This window comes from Branchiostoma floridae, chromosome 5, assembly GCF_000003815.2.
Source record: "Branchiostoma floridae strain S238N-H82 chromosome 5, Bfl_VNyyK, whole genome shotgun sequence".
Taxonomy (NCBI): Eukaryota; Metazoa; Chordata; class Leptocardii; order Amphioxiformes; family Branchiostomatidae; genus Branchiostoma; species Branchiostoma floridae.
In genome coordinates, this window is record NC_049983.1 from 20269995 (window position 1) to 20287625 (window position 17631).

General features: G+C 40.2%; 3 protein-coding genes across 3 annotated transcripts; 2 read left to right on the plus strand and 1 right to left on the minus strand.

Annotated features, from left to right (window-relative positions):
• Positions 1-26: 26 nt before the first annotated feature.
• Positions 27-3361, plus strand: LOC118415502 (ras-related protein Rab-20-like). The gene is made up of 4 exons (XM_035820162.1): positions 27-191; positions 513-606; positions 1202-1258; positions 1541-3361. The coding sequence occupies exons 1-4, from the start codon at positions 160-162 to the stop codon at positions 2018-2020; spliced, it is 663 nt and encodes a 220-aa protein (XP_035676055.1). The 5' UTR covers positions 27-159; the 3' UTR covers positions 2021-3361.
• Positions 3105-9517, minus strand: LOC118415500 (pre-mRNA-splicing factor 18-like). Its single transcript, XM_035820160.1, has 13 exons — positions 9303-9517; positions 8912-8986; positions 8709-8735; positions 8149-8229; positions 7670-7749; positions 7393-7426; positions 6672-6827; positions 6358-6441; positions 5688-5828; positions 5236-5307; positions 4699-4816; positions 4313-4350; positions 3105-3993 (listed from the first exon to the last, which is right to left on the minus strand). The coding sequence occupies exons 1-13, from the start codon at positions 9366-9368 to the stop codon at positions 3892-3894; spliced, it is 1074 nt and encodes a 357-aa protein (XP_035676053.1). The 5' UTR covers positions 9369-9517; the 3' UTR covers positions 3105-3891.
• Positions 9518-9610: 93 nt separating this feature from the next.
• Positions 9611-13335, plus strand: LOC118415503 (meiotic nuclear division protein 1 homolog). The gene is made up of 3 exons (XM_035820164.1): positions 9611-10028; positions 11714-11852; positions 12757-13335. Exons 1-3 carry the CDS (start codon positions 9688-9690, stop codon positions 12892-12894), a joined length of 618 nt encoding a protein of 205 aa, XP_035676057.1. The 5' UTR covers positions 9611-9687; the 3' UTR covers positions 12895-13335.
• Positions 13336-17631: the final 4296 nt, after the last annotated feature.

Sequence of the window (17631 nt, forward strand, 5' to 3'; positions counted from 1 at the left end):
CGACATTATTTCGTATTACAGGTTTTGTAGAGCAACCTTTGACCCCAAAATGACCTGAAAACGAGGCTGTGGTGACTTCCGGGTTTGACTTTTTCTGTTCTTTTTTTTGTCCGTTTACTAACTATTTTGTTCATTTAACAATCCGTTGGACAACACGTCATGGCGGCCCGCACCGGTGGGAAGAAAAAAGCGTAAGTTTTGTGCCTTAATTTCTTCCATGGCGATTCCCAGTTATCAAGCGGTATTGGTGGTCCTCCGCCTCCGAGGCCATCATGATCATGCCAAGTTCACCAGAAAAGTGGGTGTATAGTACAATATGATCATGTATAAACACCATTCAGTAGAGACACATAACTTAGCTCTCATCCTGCTGACTTATGGGGCTTAAACTTGGGACATAATGTAGTTGGCAAACAGAAGAGATAATTTGATTTCTTGGTCGATTCATTCAATCGGATTAAATTATTGATTGAGTAAAAGTTGACTGACAAAGGTGAATTTTGATGGACCAGGGACATGAAGGTGGTGATCATGGGAGACTTCGCCATCGGGAAGACAGCTTTGCTGCAGAGATACATCAGCGGGGCCTTCCAGGACACGACAAGTGTGAGTGGACTGGGTTACGTTTAACTAGGAGTAGGAGGTTAACAAAACTTCCTTGGTTACAAAGAAAAGCCTATCTCCATGCCGATATCTGTTATGGCTTAACTAGTAATGTAGGCATCTTTGCAGTGTTTATAATTGTCTTGTCGTTAAGGTGCTTTGTTTTAGCGGAGGCTCAGGCAAAGCAAACTGATGTTTCCATTCAGGTCCCTACAAAAGTTTCTACAAACTCCGTATTTCTGTATATTCGGATGATTAATGATCATTTTTCCCAGCACACATAAAAAGACAAGACTTTTCCTGTAGAAATGATTCTCTGCTACTTTGTCTACAGTGTTGTTGTTGTTTGTTGTTTATTAAGAAACCTTTTAGCCCTTACGGGCTAATCTTCCAAGGTTCAATCAACATGAATCAACATTACAATCAACATGAATACATACATTTTTAAAAATACAACAATCACAGAGTATTTACAATAGAGCACAGTGTCTAGGGGTCAGAGGTCTAGTTGACAATGTTTGAGATAGCTTGCTTAAAACTGGACAGTGTATACAGTTAAAACTGGACAGTGTATACAGTGTCTCATATTCCCTTGCAGACCATAGGTGCCTCCTTCATGCTGAAGCAGTGGGGACCATACAACATCGCTATATGGGTGAGCTTTAGTTATAGTATCCTTTTATAGACAATAGGATGGTTATGTAAGTGAACTTTTTATGTTATCTGGCTTATATGTAGGTGCAGAGCTGTCGTGCTCCTACAGTACTAGTGCAACTAATAATGGACAGAAGTTTGATGAAGATCATATCATAAGCCACTGAATGGTATGATCCAAAAGTCAGCCAACTTAGCGGATGAGTTTAATACATCATACAAATGTATATTATCCATGAAGTATTTTGGCATTGCAAATATCGAAGTAATTTTCGTTCTGCAGGATACAGCTGGCAATGAGCGGTACTCAGGCCTTACTACATTTTACGTCCGAGGTGCCTCCGCCGCCATCCTTGCGTACGACATCAGCGACCGTCGGACGTTCGACATCCTGCAGGAACGGTTCCTGCCCATCCTGGACGGAGCAGAGGATGGCTGCCTCATCACCGTGGTGGGGACGAAGCTCGATCTCGTAACGGAGGAGACAAGGCAGGTCAAACAGGAGGAGGCGGAGAGACTCGCGCTGGAACTAAACAGCTCACGGATCGAGAAGGACAGAACTGTGGCCAGCAAAAAACTGTCTTTTGAAACCAGTGCTAAGACGGGCCACAGTGTAGAGGAACTGTTCAGCGCCATGTTTGGTATTTGCCTGCCCCTGGACAAAGCACCAAAAACACCAAAGAGGAACAATAGCACAGTTGACCTGGAGGCACCATCATCAAGCAGAGTGCCTGTTGGAGAGAAGGCTGGCTGCTGTAACTGATTTTTTTGGAAATAGAGCAGAATCAATTAGTTTTATTTTCAAAGCCAGAAAACAAATGTATAATGGGCCCACATGTATAAGAGTTGTAATTTTGCTGGTTGTTTTTAAAAAAATTACAAATCTTAGGATAATTTAATTTTCTTAAGTTTTGTTGTACTCTAAGACTATATACATGGTTCACCAACTGCAATTACAATGATCTATTGTAATATTCTGTTGCCAACATCACCATGGTGCCTTATACTATGTTATAGAAACAAATGACTATTTTAGTATGAATGCTATCCATGTGATAAGTATGTAGGTCCTGGGACACTTTTCGTAAGAGATGAGAATGCAGGTCCAAGCTCATTCATAAACAATATTCATGTTCAAGACTCTAACTTGACTTGACTTGATGTAGAAAGCAGTTACTATGCAAAGCTATTGACCAACAGACAACAAAGTAACATGGTACCCTCAAACACCTATTATCTGGTAGTCTGGAATTGATACCTACATTTTTTATGCAATCTTTTTTCTGAACTATAAAATCTTGTGCCAATTGACTAATGTTTATTTCATTTTGGCCCGTTTTTAAAAATCTTAATCAACCTGCTGACAGAACTGGTTTTGTCAGTATAGCTAGATTACTGAGGGGCCAAACTGTAACATGTACATATAATGCTGTCTAGTTTTGCATTAATTCTATATATTGCAAAAATTCAACAAATTGGCATGAAGATATTGTAGATCTAAAATCATCAAATTCATTTCAATGTAAAAATGTTCTAATGTTGTCCACTACCATAGATATCGTAGTATTGTTGACCATTTATTATTTACTATGAATTTAGAAAGTTCATCTGTGTTGAAAGGAATAATTCTAAACAAAGTTGAACTGTAATTTAGAGCACAAAGAAATAGACTTGACCAATAACTGAAGTGTGACAGTTGAAAATTTAGACAAGTCCAACTTTTGTACTCAAAATTACAGTTAACTTTCCTGTAGAATATTATTAAGTTATGTCACCATGCAGTACTAGTGGTCCAAGTGTACACATGTATGTTACTCAGAAATAATCAGAGGAACTTGTACACTTAACTTTTTTTAAGACTCCTTTTATTCTGGTGTTATTTGATACTGGTTAATGCTGTTGACATGGCAACAATCACATAATAATGTCTATCTTACCACCAACTATTTTCAATTCATACACATGTATATCACAAAACTGTGTCATTGTAATTAGCTGTAATTAATGTAAATCACTGATGTAATTTTACAATATGTACAAAGAAATGTAAACATGATAAGTCAAAGTCATGTTATAATGGACCTCAAATATTGTCTGGCTATTTGAAGAAAATATTGGAAACATGATTGTGTTTTGTGGACTTTTTTTGTTAAAGATTATGATAGCAACATGATTGAATAGCTTCAATGTGTGTCATACTCCTGTTAAGTTTGGCTGGATATATATATGTGCATGTATTTTGCAGTAGGAGGGGAAAGGAGCCGTTCATAGTATTTTGAGTTTGCAGTGGAAAAAATGTAGTACATGTAATGTAACGGACTAATGCAAAACAGAGCTGGTCACCACAAAAACCATGAACAAAGGATCTACAGTATTGCATCAACAAGTATATACAATTATTATATTACACAGTAGTTTCTGGTTGACTACACTGACATTTTGATGAACAACTCTTCATCATAACTGGACCTCTTCGCTGTCCCTCCAATACATGTTTAATACTTAGTACATTGATGCTGCATTGTACACCCTACATGTAGTTGGTAATATAAATCAGCATGTAGCATCCAAGAATACTTTTTCTAAGCTGAAACATGGGGCTGACTGGGAGGCCCATGTTGAGTACTGTCCTGTTCACTGCCCCACCAAGAGGGTAGGTCTGGAGTTGTACTCGACACACTTGGAGGGGTCTGCTGGGAAGTGCTGCTGGCACAGGGTCATCAGCCGCTTCAGGGCCTACAGAAACACGGCAGAGGGAAGGATATAGTTGGCTTTGTTAAAAGACTAAGTTTTGGTATACCATGTATTTGTCGCTTAACAGCATAACTAAGGTGGAGGCTATGGATGGATTGTTATAATAGCAAGTGTTTATGTCTTGTCCTACACAAGAAATAAATAGATTTCGGGTCCCCTGGCAGCTTTACTTTATACTGCAGCAAAATCTCTGCATTTATTGCCCACTCAGAATATATAGGTGCTATTGTTACACAAACTATTGAGCAGTCACTACACACATGTTTGACAGCACTTGTGGAGTGTGTGTAAAGACACATACCTGGATGTACTTCCTTTGTGTCTCGTCATTGAGAACATCTGCGGTGCAGTCAAGGAACCAACAATGATGTTGACCTATACATTTCTGCCCTATAAGACTAACTGGTACCTACATATAATATTTTTAGAACCCTACAAGGTATTTCTCAATATTCAAAATGACAACACCCTCTCTCAGCTGTCATATTACAAGAAAGAAGATTTTACATAACCTTCACAAAATTCATTGCTCATCAAATACTTGTGCTCAAGAAATAGCATACAACTGGCGCCATTTAAAAGTATCCAGAATTTTCATTTTCTAGGCTGGCATTGTCGTTATTGTTGACAGTACAAAAACATCACTCAACCCTATGGGCTTCACACAAGACTCCATGTAAAGGATACGGGCCACGTTCTGTGCAAAGATCTTCTCTCTGCCGGTACGTGCGTGAATGCCGACCATGGTCACACCGATGGGCCATGGTGCGTTTCCTATCGCCATTCTCAGATAGGCATCATTAGCCTGAAACAACACAACACATTTGTATATTACATTCAGTCTGTGGTCACAGTTGCTGTCCTCAAACACTTCAAGAAAATGTTAAAATAGCACCATTAGCTATTGCTATTTTGGACACTTCTGCATCTTCATTCTCCAGAACTGCCTATTCCCATAGCATTTTCAGCCCAACAAGTCCAAATCTGAACTACGGTTTGTGCTTATTCATGACATGAAACTTGGAACTTTATTAAAGCACCACTTTGCAGGCACATGGGTAATCCTGAATTGTGTTGGTGTGTACACGTACAGCTTCAGATCATTTCAAATTTTGTTATCAAAACTAACATTGTTTAAAACTTATTACAATTAATTTTTAAAAAATTTATACATTCTCAGATTTACACCTCAGTTTTTCTATAGCATAAAGAAATGACACGTACCCTCACATACTCTCTTTCCAACAGGTTTGAGACTATCTCTAGTAGGGCAAACTGGATATCAGATGGGACTGACTGAAGCACAACAAAAGAACATACAAAAAATCATTTGCGGTGAATATTTACATGCATAATAATACTATTACGGCTTTACTAAAAATGTTTATTATCTCAATTTTTGCTCAAAGTTTAAGGTAAGTGTTAAAAATACCTTTTAAACATTGCAGGTTTTAAATGCTCTCTTACTCAGCTTTTGAAGGTGATCCCTAAAAATGCTCAAGTGAAACCAAATGTGCTCTTAAGCTTAATCTATAATGTTCTTCCATCAATGCAGAATGGATGAGAAACGCTTTGTTTTTGAAACCTTTATGACATCACAGCTTGTTAGGATACAATTGCCATACAAGTTGGACCATCAACAGTAACAATTACAATGCTACAGAGTAGACATGCACCTTCTTCTTGAGCTTGTTGAAGAGTGGTCGGAGGTACTCCCCAGTCTGTGCATGTGTGGCCGTCATGAGCTTCCCCTGAACACTTCTCTTCACCTCCTCCTGACGAGCATTCAGCTCCTTTGCCCACTGATCCATCAGGAACTGGGACCACAGGACAGCAATCATCAACACAAGTTAACTACTAGTATCTGGCAGTAGCACAAGAAACGTCCTAAACCCTCTCTTAGTATCTACCTCTTCTCTTGCATTCATGCTTTTAGGTACCATATAGGAAAGGATCTTTTTAAGTACAGCATGATTATTGCGAAAGTGTAACAATGAAAAGATGCCCCGGCTCCTACACTACCAAATACATAAGTCCTGTACCTTCAGCAATGATAAGCCCATTCAAGGATCAACTGAACATGCACAAGTAAAAGCCCCTGAGACATAGGCAAAACATGTCTGACCACTGTTATGTAAACCAACCAACTGAAGCCATATATTTTGTACAAAAAATGGCCTTGACAAAAAACTGTTTACAAGATTACTACTCAGGGGCCTTCACCTTTGACCTTGCGCATATGTTCTTGGAATCATGAACCTATTGAGTACTGAAGGTGAAAACAAGAAGGAACGTGAAACAATTAGAGTCCAGGCTAACCAAACTGCTTTACCTATTTTTCCTCACCTTCAAAAACTTGAGAATCATCAACGACTCATTGCCACGCCTCTCCTTGTCATCTGATATCTTGCTCACAGTTGCTGCCATTTCCTGTAAAACACAACATATCCTTTAATGTTATAAGAGTCTTCATACACACTTGTTCAAGACAAGTTAATGCTCATCCATTGTGGGTGTGCCTTAGTAATCATGTTGTAGTGATGTCTCAATTTCATCTGTCAAACCAAATAAACATGTATCTTAGCTATGATTATTACAAATCCATCAAAGAAACATGCATAGTAGGTGCTGAACGAACTATTTCTAGTGTCCCTACAAACCTTGATGTCTTCCAGAGTTGTACCGTCGTCGCTGACCCGGAGGTCGTACTTCCCGCGGGTGGGTCCGTCCATGCCCTCGCTGCGGGACTCCACCATCTCCTTCAGGTACTGCTCGTCAACCTTGTCCATGGCAGCCTTCAGGTCATTCCTGAAGCCCTAAAGTGTGAGATAAGAAACTTTGGTGAAACGAAAGACAACACTGCTCGTCCATCTTGTCCATGGCAGCCTTCAGGTCATTCCTGAAGCCCTAAACTAAAGTGTGAGGTAAGAAATTTTGGTAAAGGGAAAGACAACACTGCTCGTCCACCTTGTCTATTGAAGCCTTCAGGTCATTCCTGAAGCCCTAAAGTGTGAGGTAAGGAACTTTGGTGAAACGAAAGACAACACTGCTCGTCCATCTTGTCCATGGCAGCCTTTAGGTCATTCCTGAAGCCCTAAAGTGTGAGGTAAGGAACTTTGGTAAAAGGGAAGACAATACACAATTATGACAACTACCGCTAGTCTACAAAACAAGGAATACATGTATAACAAAGATGACAATAGTATAAAAGTGACCAAGATATGCACAACATAATTTCACTAAATCTTAAAGAGCATAAAGTTGCAATTTTGAATCCATAAGTCTGTGTTGACCGTGAATAAATACAAAATTGCTGTCACTTATATCTAACATTACAATACAGTTATGTTTGAGTTTATTTGTGTTAGCCTAAATGCTTACCTTGTTCACTTCAGGCTCTAAGATTTCAATTCGTCTGAAAAACACCAAGCAAGGACGTTTACCGGTAGTTATGAATAACGTTTAGTAACTACATCCACATTTTGCCTCATAAGTAGAATGAATTGTTAATATTTGGTACTAGAATATTGACAGGTATCAAACATTGTGTCGCAGTATATTGTGTGATCAAAAACTGACCATGCTTCATTTTACAAAATAGTACTTAGCTTATACAAAACTTAACAGAAGTCTCTAGGAATAAGTACATGTTCCACACCTTAACCTCTGGTACGCGTCATAGTCTGTCTCCCCAAACAGTCTGACAGGCTCTTCTCTCTCGCGCAGTCTATAAATCACCTGAATATGAATAAAAACAACATCTTTTGTTTGTACTAACTTCAGTACAGACATTGCTTTAAAATGCAAGTCAGACCTGCAGTAATATTATACTAATAAGTTTCCCAGCTCAAAATCTATTTTGGGTGAATTTTCACAACTCTATATACCTGTTCAGTAATGTATATTTCTATCATTTTTACCATATAGTCTTACTGGAACCTACAATAGCATTAAGGTGCACCTAACCAAAAAATTTAAGATGGACCTGACTGGATGGACCAGCAGAACAATACATGATACAGATGGATCAGTCTGGATCAGACGGACTAGAATTTAACAGAATCTAGCATACCTAATTTTGGTTAATGAAATCTGAGCAGTTAAACCTAAGATATCTATATTGATGTCTACACTGACCTCCTCTCTAGGTAGCATCTTCTTCTCCTTCTGCTCAGGGGAAACCTTGGATGTTCCTGGTGTGGGTTCTGTGCTTTTCTCCTGTTGCATCCATTTTGAAATACATGTGAAACAAGTACACCATACCAATATTCACATATTTCCATAGATTAAAAACTTGAAAAAATAGTTCTTTTCAGTTAAAGGAGCTATGACTGATATCTCTACAACTAAATAAAGATGGAGAATTATGAATAACAGTCAGATACTTATTTCAAAATATCACACCCCAAACATTAGGAATAGATTCTCTTTCTCTGACATTAGTGACAAGCAAAACATCAAATTGACCAGGGATGCTACTAGGTCAAATGTGGCCACAATACCCCATTTTGGCTGAAAATTAGGAAAAGGCCACACTGTGTACGGGACAAAAATCCCCCACCCCAACTCCTTCGCTCCTCTCACACACACCCCATGCAATTTATTTTCTGGAAACAAATGTGATAGACATCAATTCACTGACAAATATACTGTGCAAATGGTGCAGGCAAAATGTCAGAATCAACCAGTCCACACACCTCTTGATCTTGCTTGTCTTTCTCATACTGAAAGAGAATGAACAGATAGCGAGTTAGTCAACATATGTATTGACATCCATCAATAAGTACAAATGTGAATTATCAATATGTATATTGTCTTTGATGAATAGGGACACGGAGAAGCTTTGCACTGCTACAACCCAAAAATAAATCCCAACAAAATGTTGAAAGTTATCCCTCACCAAGTTCATCCGTCTGTAGTAGTCTTCTTCTTGTTTGGCCTGCAGTTCACCTCTTTTGAAGAACTTCTTGTTTTCCTTCGTGTTTGCAAAATACATTGATTTACAGGTAATTCATTATATTTCTTTTAAAGAAATCTTTAATCTTTCACACTTTTCACAAGAACACAGATTTACACTTGACAAATCACACTTGACAAAATTTGTGAAATATCAGGCATTTGATTCATTCATTCTATGACAGTTCAATATGACTTTACTCCTAGTGTCAATAATATTTCAATGACCATGATAATTACAAATTTGTTGACCTCTTGTTTAAAAAGTACGAATTTTTCAAGCATGGCTATGTGTAGAAGTTTCCGGAAGTCAACAGCCCCCCTCCCACACTTACATCCACCAGCTTGGCGTCTTCTAGCTGCTTGCGTTTCCGCGCCATCTCCGCTTTCAGGATGTCCATGGTAAGTTTGAGACTTCTCACACCAGCTTAAACAGTGCCTGGAGGAGTATGTCGCCCCAAAACCTGCTGAAAATACAGAAAACGTGAAAACTACGTCACCAAAAAATCGTCAACAAAGTTCTGTCGTGACCTCGGCATGCACATTATGAACTGTTTTGTGATTGGTTAAATTTGTTCAGAGCCTAGAATGCTAAACCAATCAAAACGGTTGTTACGTTGGATAGGTAACAAAGGTCCCGGATGAGCGACCTTAGAACCTCCCCATTGGCGCCATTTTTGATTGTAAGAAAGTGTACCAACTTTGATTTTCTCACAGAAAATGTCGAAAAGAAAGGGTATATCACTAGAAGAGAAGAGACAGAGGATGCTGTCTGTCTTCTACGACAGGAAAGAGTTCTTCCAGCTCAAAGAACTGGAGAAAATCGGCTCCAAAGAGAAAGGAATTAACGCTATGGTGATCAAGGACGTGATCCAGGGGTTGGTGGACGATGGTCTGGTGGACACGGAGAGGATCGGCACGTCTAACTACTTCTGGGCCTTCCCGAGTAAAGCCGTGCACACCCGCAAACGGAAGATAGACGACCTGCAGAAACAGCTGGGGGAGAGCGAGAGGAAGAGGAAGGCAACGGACGAAAGTATCAGCAAGGCAAAAGTGGGCAGGTAACTAAACTCTTACTCGCTAGCTCTTACAGAGGGCCCCAAATTATGCCCTTTTCCGTAGAGCGTAATCGGCGGTTTTAATTCTACGTACTACGTAGAGAGACCGCTCGAATTCAACGTAGAGCGTTGTCGGTGCATTTTGCGTCGAGCGATATTGGCCTCTTTAATTCAACGTATTACATAGAAGCTAACCGGATTTTACCGTAAAACGTAATTCATATGAATTGTTCGTAAAGCGTAATTAAAATTTCATTCAATCTAACCAGTTAAACGGCAAAATTTACCCGTGAAAATGCAGGAAATTGCGTTTCAAAGGGTCCAGATTTCAAAATTTCGCCGGACCTTCCTTGCGATAGCTCGCCCATTTGGGCACTGGACACGGTGAAAATATCTTGCGGAGGCATCGCCACCCAGAAATCTTTTTAACTAGAAATTTCATTATTGAACTTAGATTAGTTTACAAGCAAAATGTGGCCCTCATATGCAGGAAATGATGTTTCAGATAGTCAAGATTTCGATTTTTCTCTAGACAGCCTTTGCGATGGCTTGCGCCTCCGGCACTCGTTGCCATCAAAAATCTTTTCTCTGACAGAAATGACAGCAAATTTCCCCGACAACCTTACGATGGCTTATGCTTTCGGTGCTCGAAATCTTGAAAAGTATGTTTGGGGGCGTCGCCCTCAAGTCAAGATATGTGAATTTCTAATAGAAATACTATTCAAATTAGCTTAGTCTATCAGCAAAATGTGCCTGTCAAAATGCAGGATATAGCGTTTTTAGAGGGTCAAGATTTCACAATTTTCCCCGGACGCCCCTAGGATTGTTGCGCCTACGCTTTCGGCGCTTCGAGTGCTGAAAATTACGTCAATAAGAAATTTGCTGTTGCCGCCTCTAGCCATAAAGACGGGTGCTTTTATATCATCTTAGTAAAGTTTGAATCTTGTTGATGGAATTGTCAGTTTTGTTTAGATCTCCTCATGTGTTCTGCCGTCGGCGATGGGGAGTTTTGGTTCGACATTTTGCATCAAGTATCATTAGAGCTTATTGGAAGCTAAATAAATATCGCATTGGTGCAAAAGTTCAGCCAAAAGACGGTTAAGATTTGCATAATGCAATTCGTAATTTAGCGTAGAGCGTAAAGAAGCTTCCTGAATTTAGCGTATTACATAGCCGGTCCCCCGAATTTAGCGTAGAGCGTTGTCGGGACCCCCCCATTGGGGCCCTCCTTACAGTAGCTACCACATCAGTACATGTACTAGTAGATAAACTTCCAGCAAAATATCAACACATACAAAGAACAATCATGCTCAAAATGATATCTAATCGTAAATATTATATGGAGTCCTTTTTATTCTATGACAGAATACTTTGTGGTAGATGTTTCAATGATAATGATTTTGAATAGATTGGCATGATATTCTTTTTTTTTTAAATTTCATGATCTGGTATTCTTTCATTTTGGCCCATTTAACTTAATTTTAAGCATTTTCTGTTGAAAAATGACAGTTATAGTGAGTTATCATTATATTCCAATCTGAATAGAATCAACTTACATTTAATATTTACATGTACATGTTTACCCATTGCCAATTGTTAGAGTAAGTCTTTCAATATCAAAAAGATAACTAAAAGTTACAGGCAAATCAGTACCATTAATAATGTGCTCCATGTTATCACCACCTTAGAGAGGACTCTGAGTCAAGAGAGAAGATCTTAAAGGAACTGAAGGAGAAGAAGATCCAGTGTGAGAAGCTGACAGTACAGATAGAACACTACAAGGAGTGTGACCCAGAAGTACTGGAGGCCAAACGGCAGGAAACACAGGTCACCTGGTCTGTTATATACATGTAGTTATAGGCATGTAGAATATACAGAATTGAGATATTGGTCTGTGATGCAGGTAAGGAAGAGACTGGAATGAAGGTTGACATGTCATGTAACCCATATCCCTGAGTATTCTCTCAGGGCTACTCAAGCACAGCAGCCTCGCCATGGTATGCGTTTTCAGCCAAGCACACTGGGTCATGTCCATTCTTCTGCACAAGTGTGTTGGGTTCTCGTATGTGCAGAGGTTTGACACTTCAGTCTCCCTACGGTAATACAAGGGACTGCCAACTTACAGTCCCCCTTCAAAAGGACAAGGTGACACTTTTCCTGTTGTGTCCAAACCCGGGCGCAAACCTGGGCTGCCAGCTCCATGGAATTTGACCCAGATGTGGCGAGTAGCAGAGTGCACAGACCACTACACCATAGATGACGGTCTCCCCTTGTTTTGATTTTCATGTAATAATGAAAGCCTTATATAACTTGTAATTCTAGTCTGTATTGGAAATATTAGCTTATAAGTAATATGACATCTGATATTAAGCATGCTATATATTGCATGTATGTATATTTTTCTAATCCATCAAACAATCCTCTAATTATTGTACTACTTTGCATGTGGAGGCAACCTCCTTAGCAGGCTGTATGATTTGGGCTGGTTTTCTGATGGTATATTGTAGTGCCATAGAGAGTATCATTTTCTGTAATATTTAGTGTATTTATTTGTTTGTATTTAGATGAATCAAATCAGAAAAAAACATGGTCATAGAGAATGCTAGAAAGCAATTTGATGTCTGATGACCACCATATGCACCACTGTTTTTTTTAGGGTATACATACTGTTTTATGCCTATATGTACAGTCAAGATGAATTACATTTATCACACTTCTCTCTCCCAAACAGGTGGCAAAAGATGCAGCCAACAGATGGACAGACAACGTGTTCTCCATCAAGTCCTGGTGTAAGAGGAAGTTTGGGTTTGAGGAGAGTGTACTAGACAAGCAGTTTGGCATTCCGGAGGACTTCGACTACATTGATTAAACTTCCTTCTCTAAAGTCTCAATGATCTTAACCTTAATGCTATACTTATCACTGGTAATGTAAATTACAAGGACTAATGATATTGTACAGCTATGATGCCAAGTTTATGGGACACTTTAAATCAACGTTTTTGGTGATTATTTGTCCTCTGTTGCTAGCTTATACTATCTATAGTAAAAGGTCGAAGAATTCCAGTATGTAGCTTTACCAATGTAGATACATTGTTGTATAATGTACATAGAAAAAGTATCAAATGTGCTAGTAGCATTTCTGCCAGGTATATGATAAATCCTGTACTGTTTTCTTTCTCTTTTTTTATTACAATGTTACTATGGCTGTAATAAGAAGTTTATGCTGTATGTCACTTTGTGATGAACAAATCAGCCAAATTATTGTGTACATTTGACAATCTTTTTTTGGATTAAACTAGGACTGCACTTATCACTGGGGCCGGATATTTGTCTGGCTTCTGCTTCACACCGTTTTGTTGTCACATCATCAATGTATTCCACAAATACGTGTATTATTTCTTAAATTCCTTTGCACCCCCCCCCCCCTCCCCACACACCTTTGCTATGATTAGCTGTTTTCTATTCCAGTGGCAATCTCAGAACATGAATTTCCAGTGTGACATCCTCATTGCCATTTTCAGGATGTCAAACAGACATTTGATATGACCTCCTTGATCTCTCACTTTGACTTGAAAGGGGCAGGTGAAAGCCTCTTTACTATGCAGTTCTGTCAAGAGTTATGCGAATTCACTTTTTCATGAATGTTGGACCAATGCGTTTTTACCAAATGCCACTGTGTTGCTATGTTCAGTCAGTATCAACTCCCATTTATCTTACATACACTGACAGGCTGCCTGCTTGGCTGCACGTATTGCTGTTTAGAGAGACATGTACTTGTATTCTTTTGATGAATGGGAGTGTCAAAAGAGTCTACAAAGATGGTGTGATAGGTTGATGGCTGGAGTCTTCCCACAGTTTTGTCACAAGCCATTTACTTCAATTTTGTCACAAAAGTTGGCATGATGAAGGATGAAAAATGAGGTTACCACATATCATCTGCGACACTATCGGCCCCCAGTTTCATACCTGTATTGACAGGCCTATTTAGACTGACATGTACATATTATCTTTCAGATGAAGTTCACAGGGGTCCCCTGCGATATGGTAATAAGTTGACTCCTTGGGGCTGAATAGCACATAAAAAGAGCGTTACTTATTGGAATATCGGAAAGGCTCCAGAGAGATAAGGACACATCCATGCAGTCCTCCAGATGTAGTTGTTTCAAAACGATGACAGTGAATCCAGTTTCAGCTCATTTATTTTGCCAGGATTCCTAGTGGAAGAACCCTGGCATAAAATAGTTCTCACGGAGTTATTTCTACATACACGACGGTACTTGCGATGGAAACGTACAAGGATGATTCATCGTCACGTGACTTTTGTTTCAAGTCCAACAAGAAGTCGAGGATCCCATACGTATGAGAACTTCAACTTTGTAGGGTTTCCATTCGCATGTACCCACTAATGTATGTAAAAATCTAGATCTTACGTTCGGAGTTGTTTGAGGCCAACGCGACACGCTAAAGGGTTGTTCCGTCATGCGATTTTTTTCTGTCACGACATTGTCTGAATAATCAAACTTCAGCAGCCGTCCACTGGAGGTGGTCGGATAAGCCCCCGACAGCCAGAGATTGTGTAGCACAGGCTAGTCACGACACAGCCAGATTCATGGTTTACGTTACCTTGCTGGTGGCCGTTGACGATAACAATATGGCCTCAAAAACATATCATGCGCTCTTGAACTTAAACAAATACACACTTATAGAACTTTTATTTGTCGTACCATTGCCTTAAGTCTGTCCAAACACTTTCGCACGTCAAACTGCCGACTGATTTCCTGTGCAGCCAGTCACCTTTTAGAAAAGCGTTTCAGGTTGTTTGACAACTGTTAAGTGTGGCCCTTCTGCACCACGCGACAGGGCCGTGACAACGCAGAGTCGCGGGGTTTCTAAGTGACTTAAGTGTTTAAGACAAGTGAAGTCGGCCTTGAGTAGCCGTTGTTTAGTTCAGGTATTAGCAGCTCGGTTGCTAATGAGGAGAGTAGCCTCATTCTATCGTGAGCAATTACCCCAGATGGGATTGATTAAATGTGTACATTAGAGCAAGGGACTGACCGTAAACCGTGTTGTGGGTGTTATACACGTATGATAGCCTATAGGCCTAGTACCCGAGCACATCGTGAGCTTCCCGGGATTTCATCGGTACTTTGGGTATTGCTCGTGCGCCCAGGCGAAGTAGCATACCCCTGGGAATTTTTTGCGGATGGGATTCAGCTACCTTACAGAAAGACCAATGATCAGTCAGTGAGACTGGCCATAGCTAGGGTCGGTAAGAAAATAGCCGGGACCGTAGGATGGTTACCAGTTTACATTGCACATCACGACTGTTAAGTTTACAATTTTCTATGTGGATACAGAAGAGGAAGTACACACGGTTCCATGGGCCTGCTAGAATTGAAACAAAGACAGAATAGCACACAGTAAGATTTACCCATTTATTTACATACGGGCAATATTACGCCACTGCGAGGGCAACGCAAGTACGCTGTGTTATGTTGTGTTTCACACAAAACTAAAACTGTATCGTATTACACAATATCGACAATAGTTTACATTGTCAAATACTGGAAAAGGTAACGTCACATCCTGGTTGTCCTTTGTTTGATATTGTCTCAATAGATCTCATTTATAGCGTCAATCACAATTCCGTCAACAGGAACATTTATGTTTTCTATTTCTGTACCCTCCACCTTTCGTCCCTTAATAATGCTCTGTCAAAACACAAAGAATGAGCTGGTGTACAGCCATTTTACGCTTTACATTGTAACGACAAAGTGCTGTACATACATACATGTATTTTAGATAGATCATAATGTTACTGTAGGCTACATGTTGGCTTCAATATACTGCCATAATTTACAGGTATTATTTTGTATTTAGTCCGAGAGGAGACATGGTTCTGGGTATATAACTTTGGTCACTCTCTATGTTTCTAGTATGTAGCTTTGGTCACTCGCTTTCCTCTGTATTCACTGTTGATGCCAGCATCTCTGAAATATACGGATGGAGCCAGCTCCTAGACTTAAAGTGCACTCTCACTGCGCTGGCGTCAAGCTTGCGTCACTGCGGGGTTCGTTCACTGTGTCACTGTTTTGTAATTTTGTCCGTTTTTTTTTAATAATTTAGATATTGCGTAATACGTAAAAGTATGACTTAGAGGATGACAAAGTACTCAAAAAGTAAGAAAATTTCGTAATTTATCACTGAAATTCGCTGAGTATCTTTCGAACCCTGCAGTGACGCAAGCTTGACGCAAGTGCAGTGAGCGTGCACCTTAACAGCGGTAGATATTCTGTGACAGACGCAGGTGGGCGTGGTTACATGGCCCCTGGCCCAGGTGTAGACGTCTCGAGGATCATCTTCAGATGTTTGGAGAACGTCTGAAAGATACAAGGAGATAAATAAAGGCATAGGTAAATGTGAAGCTGAAGGCCACAAAATGGAGATGTTACGCATGCATAAAAGGATGGCGCCTGGACGTAAGTAGGTGATTCTGCCTGGCAATTCCGATTTCCTTGCTTTGATTTGATTTCTTCTGCGATTGGCGCGATTCACTTTAGGTACCAATTAGTCCACAGTTCTGATTATGTCCCAATAGGCATAATTTGATTAGCTGCGTACCCCTAATTGAAACAAAAATACAAAGATGAAATCAAGCACTCAAGTTACAGATGGTATAAAAGCTACAAAAAGTTGCCTGTGATGTAAACAAAAAACATATGCGGGGCCAGCAGCAGTGCATGCGTGACTGATCAAGTTGTGAACACTCGATGTAACAATTCTTTTCGCTGCAGATCGTTGATAAGGTGTTAGTAATCTTCTCAATGCTTCAAACAATGGGGACTTCTCATTTGTTTCAAATTATCTAAATCCCCCAGTATGTTGTTATATGGAATGCTGTTAGGCAACTGTAACGTTACACAAGATCAATGTGTTAATAATCTACTTGTGTGATATCAATAACACTTGAGCTGGCGGACTGTCAGTGTGAGATGAATGACAGCATTGTTAGTTGCTCGAGCTCGCACACCCCAGTTATGGTGCCCGGGATCCTGTCTGTTATCATACATATTGATCTGAATCAATGCAGTAGCCTTAGACCAGTCACAATACATTAGAGGTGTTCTGTAGCTTAATATTGAAGGGAAACTCACACTAATAAAGTCGGCGAAATAATCTCGCACAGGCCGTTGACACGAGGACCACGGTGACGACGAGGACAACCACGAACAGAACCGGCTGCAGTGCTGACGCCCGCTCTGTGTCCTTTGTGGAGCCCCTCAACAGGCGGCTGTTTTCCGAGACTGACGACCGACGGCCGCTTTTCGGGGGCTCCGCTCTTGGTCTGTTCGCGCTGGGCGGAACGATAACAGAGAATCTCCGAAACCTCGGCAGCGAGGGGTCCTCCTGTTGTTCCTCGGGGTAGAACTCAGCACCCTCCCGTATGGATCCGAGTTTGTCTTCCTTCGAGCCTACTGCGGGTTTATAAACAGGAAAATAGGCTGGCATGGACACCCGCCTCTTCCTCAGTGGAGCGGACGTGGACGGTTTCATACGTCTTCCACCAAACATGTCTTCCTGACTGCGATCACACAGATCTGTCGTG

Excerpts from the sequence above, each read along its gene's own strand:
- LOC118415502 (XM_035820162.1), top strand. The coding sequence starts at position 160 with ATGGCGGCCCGCACCGGTGGGAAGAAAAAAGC. Across the intron at positions 192-512 it reads ACCGGTGGGAAGAAAAAAGC|GGACATGAAGGTGGTGATCA; the intron begins GTAAGTTTTGTG and ends TTGATGGACCAG. Across the intron at positions 1,259-1,540 it reads CATACAACATCGCTATATGG|GATACAGCTGGCAATGAGCG; the intron begins GTGAGCTTTAGT and ends TTCGTTCTGCAG.
- LOC118415500 (XM_035820160.1), bottom strand. The coding sequence starts at position 9,368 with ATGGACATCCTGAAAGCGGAGATGGCGCGGAAACGCAAGCAGCTAGAA. Across the intron at positions 8,987-9,302 it reads AAGACGCCAAGCTGGTGGAT|GAAAACAAGAAGTTCTTCAA; the intron begins GTAAGTGTGGGA and ends GCAAACACGAAG. Across the intron at positions 7,750-8,148 it reads AGATGCTACCTAGAGAGGAG|GTGATTTATAGACTGCGCGA; the intron begins GTCAGTGTAGAC and ends ATTCATATTCAG.
- LOC118415503 (XM_035820164.1), top strand. The coding sequence starts at position 9,688 with ATGTCGAAAAGAAAGGGTATATCACTAGAAGAGAAGAGACAGAGGATG. Across the intron at positions 10,029-11,713 it reads AGCAAGGCAAAAGTGGGCAG|AGAGGACTCTGAGTCAAGAG; the intron begins GTAACTAAACTC and ends TCACCACCTTAG. Across the intron at positions 11,853-12,756 it reads CCAAACGGCAGGAAACACAG|GTGGCAAAAGATGCAGCCAA; the intron begins GTCACCTGGTCT and ends TCTCCCAAACAG.